General features: G+C 37.6%; 1 protein-coding gene across 2 annotated transcripts in view; it reads left to right on the top strand.

The window, feature by feature from the left end:
- GMCL1 (germ cell-less 1, spermatogenesis associated) overlaps positions 1–16,941 on the top strand; it is a 57,413-nt gene that overhangs the window by 17,436 nt on the left and 23,036 nt on the right. For both annotated transcript variants that reach the window (XM_036028127.1, XM_028516194.2), the window contains exons 5-8: positions 374–486; positions 1,111–1,176; positions 5,820–5,904; positions 8,691–8,781. In XM_036028127.1, coding sequence (XP_035884020.1) covers positions 374–486; positions 1,111–1,176; positions 5,820–5,904; positions 8,691–8,781 — 355 coding nt within the window. The remainder of the gene's footprint in view (positions 1–373; positions 487–1,110; positions 1,177–5,819; positions 5,905–8,690; positions 8,782–16,941) is intronic.

Below are 16,941 nucleotides of genomic sequence, written 5' to 3'. Positions count from 1 at the left end.
GCCTAACCCATCACATGGTTATGTAAAGAGGTCTTAATTGAAAAAGATCTGGCAAAACAGACCAAATGTTGCTTAAATTAGCAAAGGTCCCAGGGAAGGGAAGAATAGAAGAAAGAGAATAACAATATCGTTTCTACCTTACTGCTTTTATCCCCTCCCTTCCATTTTCAGTTTCAAGTATTTAGTTGAATACTTGCTGGATTTTTTTCAGTATTTTTACTGGACTTATGAAAAATTTAGGCTTGCTGCACTTAATGAGTTTTCTTTCTTTTCTTTCTTCCTTTTTTAATATTTTTAATATGTAAAAGCACATGTTCAGAACTAATTTTTCCCATGTGAAATGGGCCTTTCCAGTGCTTATTTATATTTACAGGATGGTTTAATACAGCAGTGTGGTGAGACAATGAAGGAAACAATTAATGTGAAAACTGTATGTGGCTATTACACATCAGCAGGGACCTATGGATTAGATTCTGTAAAGAAAAAGTGAGTTACCCTTTTTGCTTTTCCTTCCATCTCACTTTTGGGAGTTTGGCTGCTTTGGTTTTCTAAAAGAATGTGTAGTGATAAGAAAGAAAGAAAAAAAAAGATAGGGGAATAGAATTTTGTTATAAAAAGCTCCTTTTTACATTTGGACAAATTAATAAATTTCTCAAAAGTGTTTGCTTTGTAAGTGACCATGAGTGGATTACACATGCTTATAGAAGCTATGGTCACTCTTTATAGTAGACTTGTCTATCAAATCTTTCAAATTGTAGGCATGCTAGGCATCGTATCGGTGCAATTACTGACAGTGTTTTTAACTCTTGAGAATTGTAGTACCCATTTTTAAATTATAAGAAGGTAATGAAAGTATGTAAACTCTTTCATACACAATTTAACACAAACTTGAAATGAGGTTTTTCTTAATTGGCAATGCTTTTATTAATATAAAGGGAATATTCCCTTAATAACTTCTGACAAAAATAATACTAAATTTTCGATTGTTAAATTAGAAATTTTGAGCATATCCTAGCAAGACTACTAATATTCTGTTTTTAACTGTAAGTCGTACTTAATAAATCATAAATATGTGAAACATAATGTAATAACTCTATGTTTTAATTTCAGGTGCCTTGAATGGCTTCTAAACAATTTGATGACTCATCAGAATGTTGAACTTTTTAAAGAACTCAGGTATTTGACTTTTAAGTAACTTTATAATCATTTTATTAAAATATTGTTTTTCATTTTCCAAAGTATGCAAGACATTTTTGTATAAAACAAAATATTATTTATGAAAAACTGAACAATTTAATCAACAATATCTTGACTACATCCATGAACTAATGAAATACTACACAAATTTCTTTGTTTAAATGATGTAATGTATATTATGTCAACTGTTTTTACTAATTTTAATAGCAAAATTCATTGCTGCTATAAAATTATAGAAAATTTTAGAGTCACTTCACTTTTGCTGGGCTCTTAGAGAACCTAAGGGTTTATTTTAAAAACTATCTTTACCATTGAGAAATTAAATTTGAGGAAATTGTAAATTTTTGCTAAGCCTAATGAAATTAAATTCACTGTTAGGCTGGCCTTTTAAATTAAGTCTGCTTACTATTCCTTTCTTCCTTCCATCTACAAATATTAATACTTCTAGACTGTCCACTGTATGTGAAGATACTCTGTTAGGGGCTCTGAACAACACAGAACTGATTATGCCATGGTCTATGCCCTCAAGAAGATTATTTGTAGTAATGGGGGAATCTGAGAAATTCTGGGTGGGAATGATCTTTGAGGGGCCAGTAGGCTTTGTAGTCATTTTCAGGTTTGCATTTCCTTTGTAGTGGTGCTTCTGAGACAAGGGTACAAATGTCCCTAAGTATTATGTGACATGCCAATGGAAATGTGCAAAACAAATGACTTAACTCCCTGAATGTCAGTTTTACTGAGTAAAGGTGGGGTGAAGGGGGGAGCATGGAGAGACATGGGAAATAATGAAACACTTTTATGTTATTTAAACATTATGGAAAAGAGAGAATTCAAATTTCTTTGAACTTTCAAAATAAAATACAAGAATTAATAGAAATGTTATTTTTATGACTAGACCACCTTCTGGATTCCTGTGTTCCTTCCTTTGCCCTGAAGAGGTACTTTGGGAGAAAAGTTTGAGAAGTATCATTCTCTCAAAAAAAAAAAAAAAATCCCCTAGTGATGTCATGGCATAAATAAAGCTCTGCAGTATGTTTGGGTTGAAAATTATTAGAAACAGACTTCCCATCAAGAAGGAGGTGTAGGTAGATATGCTTTGCTTCTTCATACAACCAAAAGAAAGATAACAACTAATTTAAAAACAAAAAAATAACCACAACTGCCAGAAAATTGAACTGTATGGAAATCTGACAACCAAGGAATTAAAGAAGAAATATTCATACAGACTGGTAGAAGGGATGGAGATGGTGAGCCAGGGTGGCTGGTGAACTGGGTGGGAAAGACGGCAGCTGGTGGACTAGGCAGTCCCACATTTGAGTGCAGATAAACTAGGAGGAACAACTGGGCAGTGAGACAGACTGTGCAACTCAGTGTTCCATTGTGGGGAAATAAAGCCTCAAAACCTCTGACTGTAAAAACCTACGGGGATTGTAGCAGCAGGAGAAAACTCAGTCTCCCAGGAAAGTCCATGGGAGGGACCCATGAGATCCTAAAATGTAAACAAGCCCAGCCACTCAGGAATTGGCACTAGAAGGGCCCAATTTGCTTGTGAGTAGCCAGGAAAGTGACTGAAAGTGGCAAGAGTTGAACAAGTGGTATTATTCCCTCGCTGTGCCCTCCTCCACATATAGCACCACAAGGCAGTGAAGGGGGTTGCTCTACCCTGGTGAGTACCTAAGGCTCCCCCCCGCTTACAATGTAACAGGTTTGCCAAGATGAAGAAATCTGACCCAAATGAAAGAATAGATCAAAACACCAGAAAAATAACTAAGTGATGAAGAGATAGTTAAGCTTTCAGATGCAGAGTTCAAAATACTGGTCATCGGGATGCTTACAGAAATGGTTGAGTATGGCAGCAAGATAAAGGAAGAAGTGAAGGCTATACAAAGTGAAATAAAGAAAAACATACAGAGTACCAACAGTGAAGGGAACTGGGACTCAAATCAATGATTTGGAACAGAAGGGAGAAGCAAGAACTCAAAAAAAAAAAAAGAGAGGCTTAGGAATCTCTGGACAACTTTAAGTGTTCCAACATCCGAACCATAGGGGTGCCAGAAGGAGAAGAGGAAGAGCAAGAAACTGAAAGCTTATTTGAAAAAATAATGAAGGAAAACTTCCCCAATCTGGTGAAGGAAATAGACTTCCAGAAAGTTCAGGGAGCCCAAAGAATCCCAAAAAATTTGGACCCAAAGAAGAACATACCAAGGCACATCATTTTTTTTTAAATTTATTTATTTTTTAATCATTGTTCAAATACAGTTTTCTCCTTTTTACTCCCAATCCAGTCCCCCCTCCCCACTTCCCTCCCATTACCACCCTCCCCTTAGTTTATGACCATGTGTCCTTTAAGTTTGTTCTTGTGAACCCTTCCCACTGTCCCCTTAAATTCCTTCTACTCTCTCCTGTGGTCACTGTCAGCCTGTCCTCTATTTCAGTGTCTTTAACATACCAAGGCACATCATTATTAAGTTACCCAAGATTAGAGAAAGAGAGAATCTTTTAAAGCAGAAAGAGAAAAGGAGACAGTTATCTACAAAGGAGTTCCCATAAGACTGTCAGCTGATTTCTCAAAAGAAACCTTACATACAAGAAGTGGCTAGAAAGAAATATTCAAAGTCATGAAAGGCAAGGACCTACACCCAAGATTACTCTATCCAGCAAAGCTATCATTTAGAATGGAAGGGCAGATAAAGTGCTTCCCAGATAAGGTCAAGTTAAAGGAGTTCATCATCACCAAGCCCTTATTATATGAAATGTTAAAGGGACTCTTCTGAGGAAACAGAAGAGCAAAAACTATGAACAATAAAATGACAACAAACTCATAACTATCAGCAACAGAACCTAAAAAACAAAAACTAAGCAAACAACTAGAACAGGAACAGAATCACAGAAATGGAGATCACATGTACGGTTATCAGTGGGGAGGAGGGAGAATGGGGAGAAAGGAACAAGGAATAAAAAGCATAATTGGTAGGTACAAAATAGACAGGGAGAGGTTAAGAATAGCATAGGAAATGGAGAAGCCAGAGAACTTATATGTGCAACCCATGGCCATAAACTAAGAGTGGGGGATTCTGGAAGGAGGGAGGACAGGGTAGAGAGTAATAAAGGGGAGAAAAAAATAAGACAACTGTAATAGCATAATCAATAAAATATACTAAAACAAAAAAAGAAGAATTATGTTGTATAAAAAAGAAAAATATCATTAGAAACTAATTTTTTTCTTTATAATTTCTCATTGAGCTTTTTCAAAAGAAAGGTAAATCACAATGGTCATCTTAAAAACTCAGAAAACTAAAAGTTGAACTGCCTTTTGACCCAGCAATTCCACTGCTGGGATTATACCCTAAGAGTACTGGAACACCAAAAGAACTTATGCACCCCAATGTTCATAGCAATACAATTTATAATAGCCAAGTGTTGGAAGCAACCTAAGTGCCCATTAGTAAATGAGTGGATCAAAAAACTATGTACATTTACATAATGAAGTACTACACATCAGGAAGAAAGAAGGAGCTCCTATGCTTCACAACAGCATGGATGGAACTCGAAAGCATTATGCTAAGTGAAATAAGCCAGGCAGTGAAAGACAAATACCATATGATCTCACCAATAAGTGGAACCTAAGCAACAAAACAAATAAGCAAGTAAAATATAACCAGAGACATTGAAATAAAGAACAAACTAACAGTAAGCAGAGGGGATAGGGGAGGTGGGTAACAGGGGGAAGAAGTGGAAGGATTGTCAAGAAACATGTATAAAGGACACATGGACAAAGCCAAAAAGGGGTAGGATCGAGGGTGGGAGGTAGGGATGGATGGGAGGGAAATGGAGACAACTGTACTTGAACAACAACAACAACGAAAAAGACCCAGATGCTGTCTCTTATTCTGACTTAAAGTGAAAAGAAAAAGGAAAACAACTGGTGATATTATTTTCACTCTGAATTTAAATTAGCATATATTCTTAATCTTACTCTCTTTTATAATAATAAAAACATGTTTTATGACTAAGCAATTCTCTTAAGCCTAGAGGGTAAAGGTTATTTTGAAGATCTATTGGTTTCAGTGTATTTTGACAAGTGTCTGTTTTTATAAATATTGAATGGGGAGAAGAGGAAAAAGAAGACTATCACCTTATCAGAGTATACCAAAAGTTATCTTATTGGGACCTTGCTTTAACTGGATTACTTAGCAGATGAGAACTTTTTTTTTCTAACAGTGTAAAAAAAAGTCTTTTCAGCCCTGACTGGTGTAGCTCAGTGGATTGAGCATGGACTGCAAACCAGAGGGTTGCCAGTTCAATTACCAGTCAGGGCACATGCCTGGGTTGCAGGCCAGGTCCCAGTATGAGGTGCCCAAGAAGCAACCACACGTTGATAGTTCTCTTTCTCCTTCTCTTCCCCTCTCTCTAAAAATAAACAAATAAACAAACAAACAAATAAACCTTAAAAATTTTTAAGTCTTTTCACAGCATACTATCTGAATTTTACCTGTGTTCAGATAAATTATTTTCTAAGATACTTTGTGTTGGGCAAAAAGACTAATTTAATTTTTAATACCATATTTTCTTTTAGCCTGTTTATGAAGATAGACTTACTACCTCTATTTTATCTTTTCTAGTATAAATGTCATGAAACAGCTCATTGGTTCATCTAACTTATTTGTGATGCAAGTGGAGATGGATGTATACACAGCTCTTAAAAAGGTATTGATGTAATACAATGTGTTTAGGATGTCATCTCAGCATTAACTATAATAGTGAAAAACTGGAAACAGCTAATGTCCAGTGATCGGGAATGGTTATAAATGTGAGAAAAGTAAAAGGAAATATGCCAGAATGTTAAAAAAAAAAAAAGGTCTTTATATTTAGGGACTTGCTATTACGATGAGTGATTTTAATTTCGTTCTCCATACTCTTGTGTCCTAGATTCCATTTGTTTTTTGCAGGTTTTTTCAACAACAAATATGTTATTGTTATGTTATTTACATAGTCAGAAATGTTAAATGTTTTACAGTTGACTCTTGAATCACTCAGGGGTTAGGAGCATTGAACCGACTTCCCCTAACCCTGCAGTCAAAATTTGACTCCCCCAAAACTTAGCTACTCATAACTACTAATAGCCTCCTGTTGACCAAAAAGAAGCCTTACCAATAACATAAACAGTCAGTTAACACATATTTTGTATGCCATGTAATCTGTATTTTTACAATAAAGTAAGCTACAGAAAAAAATTGGGGAGGGTGCTCTGCCCGCAGGGCCCCCCCTGGCCACCATAGATGAGAATAAGTCTACCAAGACATGATCTGCTTGGGGAGGAAGGGTGGCCGATCTCTCAAAGGAGAAGGACCAAGAGCCTTTTCCTCACTGGGCTTTTACTGGGTTCAGTTTGCACAGGAATACAGGTAAAACTCATCAATCATTGTCAGGCAGTAAGGATCAAACAATAGATAGCATACAAAGAACTACAAGGGCTTATTCTGAGTCAGGGTCTGTTAGCTAAAGGGCTATGAAACTTTGCGGAAACAAACTCATTTCCTGATCAGACCCTTATCAGAAAATTGAGAGCATTCTTAGCAAAGCAGGTTTCACAGGATTTTATGCATACTTTCGTAGGCCTGATCACCCCAGGGAACCTGCCCTTTCCAGCACAGGACTACAACTCCCTCTCTCATTGTTTCAGGCTTAAGTCAGGCAGGGGAAATAAGGCAGCCAAGAGATTAGGAGACTTCTTGCAGACAGAATGAGGACTCAGGCTATGTCAAAGCCAAGGGGCAAGGGTCCGTCACCCCCTTTCTCAATAGCCCCCCAAGTCCTTCCCAGAGGGCCCCTCATAACCATGCCTGTCTTAGGTCATCCCTCTTGTGAGGAATCTTACCTGTCATTGACTAACCAGTCATCTGCCCAGGGCCAAGCAGAGTGGAGTAAAAGGGGCAGAGGCAGCACCTCTGCCAGGGAGATAAGCTTTGTCTCCTTAGTGGCTTATGGTCCCAAGGTCTCTCACTCAACCTTAGCCATGGGGGGGTTACAGCTTTGAAACCAGGCAGGGCAGTTAGTTCCCAACAACAACAAAAAAATATGAAGAAAATCATAAGGAAGAGAAAATACATTTACAGTATTTATTGAAAAAAAATCCACAAATAAGTGGACTCACCCAGTTCAAACCTGTGTTGTTCAAGGGTCAACTGTACATGGTTTTCAGAAATGTTCTCAGAGTTGAGCTTTAGTTGCATTAATGAATATGATGAAATTTTCACACATACTTTTTCTAGAAAATGTTGAAATTCTTCTTTTAAAGACTTTATTTGCACTTCAGGCATATGTTTTCTCACCCTTTCAAAAGTTTTCAACATTTTAAATGTAATTTTATTTTTACATCTCTCTGAAAAGACAAATTGGCTCTTGTTTTTTTGTAATTTTTTTTACTTTTAAATTGTTATTATTGTCATTATTATTTTTGTTCTGTAGATACTGAGACTTAGAATTCTTAACAATTACTAAGTGGCAAACTTGAGTCAGAACCCAGGTATTATGAGCCAAATGCATTGCTTTTCCCACTGCATAATTTTGCCTTCAGCCTTCTGTCACCAGCATGGAGTGTGCATTTAACACAGTTGTGAAATCTTGGAATGAGACACCTTCTAGTTATATCATTATGGTTGTTTGTTTTTACAGTAGGATGAGATTCTTTTACTATTTTTCTTCAAGGAAGTTTAGTAATGAGGTTGTCTAACCATTAAAGGAGTGGTAGACAGCTCATTTCTCCCTGAGCCATTGGTAGCATTCATATTTTCTTACTGATGTAACTGCTGTTATGCCAGAAATGATAAATACTTACTGTGTGTCAAGCACTATTCAAAGTATGTTACACATATTAATTCCTCTAATGTCCTGTGAGGTAGACATATATATTATCCCGCTCATTAAACAAATGAAGAAATTTAGGCCTGGAGAAATTAGATAGTTTGCCCAGCTATTAAGTAGTAAGGTCAGGACTTAAAAGTCCATGGTCTTTGCTACAAGCATACCATCTCAATAGCCATAAGACAATAAGAAACACTAAGAGAGTAAGAAACTCCTTTTTCCCTTGTTTAGTTTCTTTCATTTTAAATCTCACATAGTATGTAGTAAAATTGAGTTAATTGGTGAATAGAATAAATTAGTATAAAATTAGTATAAATTCGGTAATGTGATATTAAACCATTACCTTTTTAATAGTGTAACTACAGTATATTTGAAACCATAAATACTTTAAAGGATTAGTTTATTCTTTATCACACACTCACCTAGTTTTTATTATTAGACAATGATTAATGCCATGATTAATTTAAAGCTTGTAAACATGTCATGTAATAGTTCTATGTCTTCCAGTTGCTTGTAATGAAAATTAAAATTTTTAAGTATTATATTTTAAGGTGGAAGCATGTTGAAAATGTAAAATCATAGTATGATGAAATCTTGTCATTGTTTTCTCATTTACTTTTTTAATCTAGTGGATGTTCCTTCAACTTGTGCCTTCTTGGAATGGATCTTTAAAACAACTTTTGACTGAAACAGATGTCTGGTTTTCTAAGAGGAGAAAAGGTATACCTGAATTTTTATTCAGAACTTACTTGTTTTTTTTTATTGAAAGTTATTAAAATCATTATAGACCTAGAGAATTTTTGTGCTGGAGAGGACCTTAGCAATTATCTAATTCAACTCCTCATTTCCACTGAGGAAATTGAGACTGAATAAGAAAAATGCCTCAATTAACTGAATTATTACTTCTTAAACCATGTTTTGATTCCCCCAAACAATTGCTTTTCTCATTTTATCCCCAACAGATGTTGCTAATTAAATTTATCTTTTGTTTGACCACATTGAATTTTCCCTAGCAAATTAAATCCTGTGTATTAGGCAACAATTCTTAATATGGGGGGCCATGGACAGGCTTCTGTGTGTGGACACTGGAAGTGGATGCAAAATTTTATGTGTCTGTGTCTGTTGCATGTGGCAGGCGTCATGGGGGTGGCATGGTAGATTCTCCATACCTTTTATCAGATTCCCAGGAGAAGCTGATCCAAAATTGGTTAAGATCAATTGCCAATACATCTTTCTTACCTGGACAGAGGTAGAGCATGCAATATATTTATTTTTTTACTTTGATAAAAAAGGTACAGGAAAAAAAGTTAATGGCCCTCAGGTGTAAGGAATAAATCACTTATAATCCTAGTTCATGATTTTCTTACTTTACTATCATTTTTGATCCGTTTATGGCCAGCTTTTTTGTTTATTTTTAATACTATATCAAACCTCCAGAAATTAATCCTCAAGTACTAGAACATTAATAACTGTAGTCGGTTCATGTGTTTATTGTTTGTTGTGTCCTTTTGACTTTCCCCAACTACTGTCTTGAATTTTGAGTTTGTTATTCCCTTGTTTTAAAAAATGTTACTGCATGTATGTATGTATGTATGTATTAACATAATACAGTAGTGTGCTGGTAAACTGGCTCTCTAAAAAACATAATTCCTGACTCCTAGCACTTTTTAAATTTCCATTTTACAAATTCTCCCAATATGGCTGACTTCAAGCTACCAACATGACATCACTGCATGTGGAGTTGGGAAGAAATACAGCAGCCCCTATGAGCCAGTACAAGCCAGCTCCAGCACACCCCTAGACAATGTGTCATTTTGTTTTAGTTGTCACTGAACTATTTCATATTGTGGACTTGACTTGATTTTTATTTCTTTAAAACAAAGAGATTGAACAGGTCTTTATGTGTTTATTGGTCATATGTTTCCTCTTCTGTGAAATATCTATTTAGGTTGTTTTCCTATTTTATTTTTCATTTATTTTCCTATTTTAATATTGTATTTCTTTTCTTAATGATTTGTAAGCATTCTTTATATATTCTTAAAATCAATTCTTTCTCATAAATATGTGTACGCTTATCTTCTATAGAGTTTATAGACTATCAATTTTACTTTCGTAAAGGTGTCTTTTAATTTAAAGAAGTTCTTTTTTTTAATATTTTATTTTTAAATATTTTATTTATTTATTTTTGGAGAGAGGGGCAAGGAGGGAGAGAAACAACAATATGTGGTTGCCTCTCACATGCCCCCTCACTGGGGACCTGACCCATAAACCAGGCATGTGCCCTGACTGGGAATTGAACTGGTGACCTTTTGGTTCGCAGCCTGAGCTCAATCCACTGACTTTACCAGCCAGGGCTAGTTAAAAGAAATTCTTTTTTTTTTTTTTTTTTTTTAATATTTTATTTATTTATTTTTAGAGAGGGAAGGGAAGGAGATAGAGAGAGAGAGAGAGAGAAACATCAATGTGCGGTTGCTGGGGGTTATGGCCTGCAACCCAGGAATGTACCCTGGCTGGGAATCGAACCTGGGACACTTTGGTTCCCAGCCCGCGCTCAATCCACTGAGCTACACCAGCCAGGGCAAAGAAATTCTTAATTTTAAAATTTATTGCTCTTTGTGCCTTGTTTAAATAAATGTTGTAGAATTATTTTATGTAGTAAGATTTCCTAGCTTAGAGCCAAATGAATTATTTTTCTGTCATGCTCATGAACCAAACATGTCTAAAGGACCATTTACAGGGAGAAAATTTAAACAGAGGGAGAGAGATAAAAATTGAAAGAGATGAGTGTGGAGAAGCTAAAAAGACAAGGGGACTCTGTAGAAACAGATGTTAGGTAAAAGTTAACATAAACTTATCCTCATTTTAGCTCCAGATGGATTAACCATAGCAGTCCAGCATGAGGGAAATTATTCTGTAGCCGAAGTGGCAGAAACCAGAATAAGAAGCTGTGGTCCATTTTTGGTTTTCTTACCCTGGGGTCTTAAACTCAGCTTTCATAGTGTAAAAGTATACAGTTTAAGATGACTTTTCAGGGGGACATTTATTGCATAAAGCAAAAATATATATCTAATGCTCTTGATTTTCAGTGAGGATTTTGAGGTCATTTCATACTGTTTTAAAATTATAAAAGTGATGAATACTGAGGAAATAAAACAGAAATCACTTGTCCCTTTACTCATTATATTTTGGTATATTTCTCTTAGGTTTTTGTAATTATTTGACTTTCAGATATATATGGATCAGGACTACAAAAAAAAATAGAAATTCAGACCTTTTTTTAAGACAATTTTATGTATAGATTTCTATCAAATTTGGCAGGTGCACTTAGTATAGCAACACTTTGAAAAGACAGAATCTTTCAGAGAGGATCCAAGATGGAGGCATAGGTGGTCACACTGTACCTCCTCGCGCAACCAAAACGAAGGACAACAAGAATTTATAAACAAAAAACAACCAGAACTGAGAGAAATGAACCCAACATAAGTCTGAATACCATACATCCAGTCTGGTAAGGAGGGGCGGAATTGGAGGCCTACTGAGAGGGGTAAAGGGGTACCAGCAGGAAAAATTGGTGGCTGGCAGATGCGCGGGCGCAGACCGCAGACCGCAGCTGATGAACTGGTGGCAGACCCTGGGTGCAGAAAGCAGCGAGCAGACCCAGTGAGGTGTGCAAGGCAGCTGGCTGTCGGCAGCCGCACATTCGCACACAGAACTTAGCGAAAACGGGCAGCGAGACACAGACCACGCGTCCCAGGGACCCAGTGCCAGGAAACAAAGCCTGAAGGCACCGATTAAAAACACCTGTGGAAGTTGAGGCTGGGAGATTCTCTCAGCCTCACAAGAGGCTCCTTGCAGAAACCCACAGAGTCCGAGAGAGTGCACAAGCCCACCCACCCAGGAGCCAGCACCAGAGGGGACCAATTTGCTTGTGGGAAGCAGCAAGGGAGACTGGAGTCCTGGTGAGAGTGGAGCAGGCGCCATTGTTCCCTCTCAGACCCCGCCCCCACATACAACATCACAACCCAGCAACTGAGGTGCCCTGCCCTGGTGAACACCGAAGGCTCCGCCCCTCATATGTAACAGGCGTGACCAGACCAAAGGGAAAAAATTAAATTAAATTAAAAAGATGGCTCAAACAGAGTTAAAAGCCCAGAGCCAATTTTGTTAAACGACCGAGAAATAGCCAACCTATCAGATGCACAGTTCAAAGCACTGGTGATCAGGATGCTCACAGAATTGGTGGACTTTGGTCATAAATTAGATGAAAAAATGCAGATTACAGTAAGTGAAATGAAGAAAAATGCACATGGAACCAATAGTGATGGAAAGAAAATTGGGTTTCAAATCAATGGAAGGGACCAGAGGGAGGAAAGGAACAACCAAACAGAAAAGAATGAAGAAACATGAATTCAAAAAAATGAGGAGAGGCTTAGGGACCTCCAGGACACCTTTAAACGTTCCAATATCTGAATTATAGGGGTACCAGAAGTGGAAGAGGAAACACAACAAGTGGAAAAGTTATTTGAACAAATCATAAAGGAGAACTTCCCCAATCTGGCAAGGGAAATGGACTTCCAGGAAGTATAGGAAGCTCAGAGAGTCCCAAAGAAGTTAGACCCAAGGGGGAACACGCCAAGGCACATCATAATTACATTACCCAAGATAAAAATGAAGGAGCGAATTCTAGAAGCAGCAAGAGATAAGGGGACAGTCACCTACAAAGGAGTTCCCATCAGAATGTCAGCTGATTTCTCAAAAGAGACCTTACAGGCAAGAAGGGGCTGGAAAGAAATATTCCAAGTCATGAAAGACAAGGACCTACATCCCAGATTGCTGTATCCAGCAAAGCTCTCATTTAGAATGGAAGGGCAGATAAAGTGGTTCTCAGATAAGGTCAAGTTCAAGGAGTTCATCATCACCAAGCCCTTATTATATGAAATGTTAAAGGGACTTATCTAAGAAAAAGAAGATAAAAAATATGAACAGTAAAAAAAGACATCAAACTCACAGTTAGTAACAAGTACACCTAAAACAAGCAAACTAAGCAAACAGAGGACAGGAGCGGAACCACAGAAATGGAGATCACACAGAGGGTTAGCAACAGGGAAGTGGGAGGAGGAGAGAGGGGGGAAAGATATAGAGAATAAGTAGCATAGACAATAGGTAGAAAATAAACAGGGGAGGGCAGGAATGGTATGGGAAATGTAGAAGCGAAAGAACTTATGACACATGGACATGAACTAAAGGGGGGGATGGGGGTGGGCAGGGGGAGGGGAGTGAAGGGGGAGAATGGGACAACTATAATAGCATAATCAATAAAATATATTAAAAAAAGAAAAAAATGAAAAGATAGAATCTTTAAAACAGTTTTTTAATTCCATGAATTCTTACAAAAGTAAATGAGGCAATCTCTTCTGTGCCCTTGAATAAAAGGCTTCATGGGATAATTTCCAGATGTCTGTGAGACAGTCTAGAATTAGATTTTTATAACTTGTTCCTGTGATGGAGCATCCATAGGAACATAATGGTATTTTTATTTATATATTTTTTAAATCCTCACCTAAGAATATGTTAATTTTTTAATTTTAATTTTAATTTGTTTAAAGATTTTATTTTATTTTTAGACAGAGGGGAATGGAAGGAGAAAGAGAAGGAGAGAAACATCCATGTGTGGTTGCCTCTTGCGCAACCCCTACTGGGGACCTGCCCACAACCCAGGCATGTGCCCTGACTGGGAATTGAACCACTGTCCCTTTAGTTCCCAGCCCATGCTCAATCCACTGAGCTATACCAGCCAGGGCAAGAATATGTTTATCGATTTTAGAGAGAGGGGAAGAAGGAAAGAGAGAAAGTTCATTGTAAGAGAGAAACATTGATTGGCTGCCTCCCTTATGCGCCCCTACTCAGGGATTGAACCCTCAACCTTAGCTATGTGCTCTGACCGGGGGTTGAACCTACAACCTTTTGGTGATGGGCTAATACTCCAACCAAAGGAGCCACCCAGCCAGGGCTATAGTGGTATTTTAGTGCACCCCATGAAATTGGCACATATAATGCAACATCAGAACTAGAAGTAACTAAAAAGATAAGACATGTAGATCCACAGTTACATGCCTGTTGCATAAGTAAGCAAAGTTAACTATTAATTTTTTTAATGAGCTTAACTTCTTTTTTGTTTGCTTTATTTGACACCAGGTAGTTACCAAAGGAATACCAAAAAAATGGGATAAAAGCTTGAAAATTGTGAAAATTCTTTTCATTAACTTGACTGTCTTTTTGTAGCTTTAAAGAAAGAAAAAATATTTTAATGGGCAATACCTCCTTCACAGTAAACCTGTGTTCCATGTGAAGCATAGTTTAAGGCATAATAGTCTGCAATAGCAGCTCCCAACTTTTTTTCCCTGTTTTTAATAGCAGTAGGACTTAGTGTGTTCTCATGGGTAGACCTTGTTGAATGGAAAACAGACTAGGGCTTTTGCCCTAGTTTGATAGCAGTAACTCCATCTTTCCTTCCCACTCATGAAAGTACATTGGAATGCAACTGAGAGTAACTATTTTTAGAAGTAATTTTAAATTCTCCCAAAAAGAAAAAAAATTAATAGGCTTTTTAGATTTTAAATAATTTTTATTTTTCAATGACAGTTGACATATCATCTTATATTAGTTTTATGAGTACAACCCAGTGATTAGACATTATATAACTTACTAAATACCTGTCTGACACCATATATCATTACTACAACTTTATTGACTGTATTCCCTATGCTATATTTTACATCCCCATGACTAATTTTATAACTACAAATTTGTAACCTCTCACCTTTTTTACCTACCCCCTCAATCCCTTTCCTATCTAGCAACTGTCAGAATGTACTTTGTATCTATGATTCTGTTTCTGTTCTGCTTATTCATTAATTTTGTCTTTTAGATCTGTTTTGTGTGGTGTAAATATTGCTACCCCAGCTTTTTTCATTTGTTTCCATTTTCTTGAAATATCTTTTTCCATGCCTTTACTTTTAGTCTGTGTATATGTCTTTGGATGTGATGTGAATCTCCTGTGGACAGCCTATATAAGGTCTTGTTTTGTTATCATTTAACCTCCATGTGTCTTGATTGGAGCATTTAATCTATTTGCATTTAAAGTAATTGTTGATAGGTATTTATTGCCATTTTATTATTCATATTTTTTATCTTTTTGTCTTAAAGAGGACCATTTGACATCTCTTATAATACTGGTTTGGGGGTGATGAACTCGTTTAGCTTTTTCTTATCTGGGAAACTCTTCATCTTTCCTTTGATTTTAAATGTTCGCTTTGCTGGGTAGGGTAGTTTTGGTTGTAGGTCCTTGGTTTTCATCACTTGAATATTTCTTGCCAGTCCTTCTGGCCTACAAAGTTTCAGTTGAGAAATCAGCTGACAGTCTGTCTCATGAGAGCTCCCTTTTAGATAATTGCTTTTCTCTTGTTGCTAAGAGCCTCTCTTTGTATTTAACCTCTTGCATTTTAATTATGATATGTCTTGGTGTGGGCCTCTTTGGATTCATCTTATATGGAACTCTGTGCTTCCTGGACTTGTGTGTCTATTTCCTTTACCAGCTTAGGGAAGTTTTCCATCATTATTTTTTCATATAGGTTTTCAATTCCTTGCTCTCACCCTTCTCCTTCTGCCACCATCATGATGTAAATGTTGGTGTGCTTAAAGTTGTCCCAGAGGCTAATTGTACTATCCTCATTTGGGGGGATTCTTTTTTCTTTTTGTTGTTCTAATTGGGCGTTTTCTGCTTCCCTATCTTCTAAATCTCTGATTTGATCTGCTTCATCTACTCCACTGTTCATTCCCTGTAATGTATTCTTCATTTCAGTTAGTGTACTCTTCATTCTGACTGGTTCTTTTTTATATTTTCTATCTCTGTTTTTATGTTCCCTAGCTCTTTGTTGATGTTCTTATTAGATTCATTTACTCTTCCCTTAAGCTCATTGATCAGCCTTAGAATCAGTGTTTTAAACTAGGCATCTAGTAGATTGTCTCCATTTGTTTAGTTCTTTTTCTAGAATTTGTTCAGCTCTTTCATTTGGGGCATGTTTCTTTGTCTCCTCATTTTGGCTGCCTCCTTGTGTTTGTTTCTGTGCACTAAGTAGAGCTGCTACATCTCTCAGGCTTGGTAGAGTGGCCTAAGGTAGTAGGTGTCCTATAGTGTCCAGTGGCATACCCTCCCTGATTACCAGAGCTGTGCACTCCATGTCTGTACCCCATGTGGGCTGTGTACACCCTCCTGTTGTAGTTGAGCCTTGATTGCTGTTGGCACCTCAAGGGGAGGAATTTACCCCCAGGCCAACCAGTGAGGACTGGCTGCAACAACCATAAAGGATCAGCTGTGCAGGGACTGACCCCACAGAGCAGCAGTGTTCTGGTGCCCACTGAGTCTGCCCCCTAAGTGTGTCACTTGTAGAGGTGGTTGGGTGGTGCCCTGACTTAGTCTGAAGCTGTCCACCAGGTGTGCTGGCTCTGGGGCCTCCCGGGAGGTTCAGGCCAAGGTCACCTGCCACCTGTGCCCTGCCTGGTGCCACCTACCATGAGTGAAAAAGTGATCTGCAGATGGCAGCTACATATGCTGGGCTTGGAGGTGCCCAGGAGAGGCCAAGCAGCAACTAAGGCCAGCTGCTGCTAGTGTCAGGCCTGGGTCCATTTAGTGAGAGGTACATGGCATGCCAAGGCCAGATGCCACTTGTTTGAGGGATTTTAGGAAAGCCCAAAGCATGAACCTAGATAGGTTATTTGTATGGAAAAGACACTGGAAATGACTTGGATGGACCTGCAAGTTGAGGGTGGTGGGGTCTTTAAGTTAGGTTGACGAAGACTCAGATAGGGCTCTCGCCTGCC

Source organism: Phyllostomus discolor, chromosome 6 (genome assembly GCF_004126475.2).
Source record: "Phyllostomus discolor isolate MPI-MPIP mPhyDis1 chromosome 6, mPhyDis1.pri.v3, whole genome shotgun sequence".
NCBI lineage: Eukaryota > Metazoa > Chordata > Mammalia > Chiroptera > Phyllostomidae > Phyllostomus > Phyllostomus discolor.
Note: the sequence above shows the minus strand (reverse complement) of the source record. Positions and strands in the feature narration are given on the sequence as shown.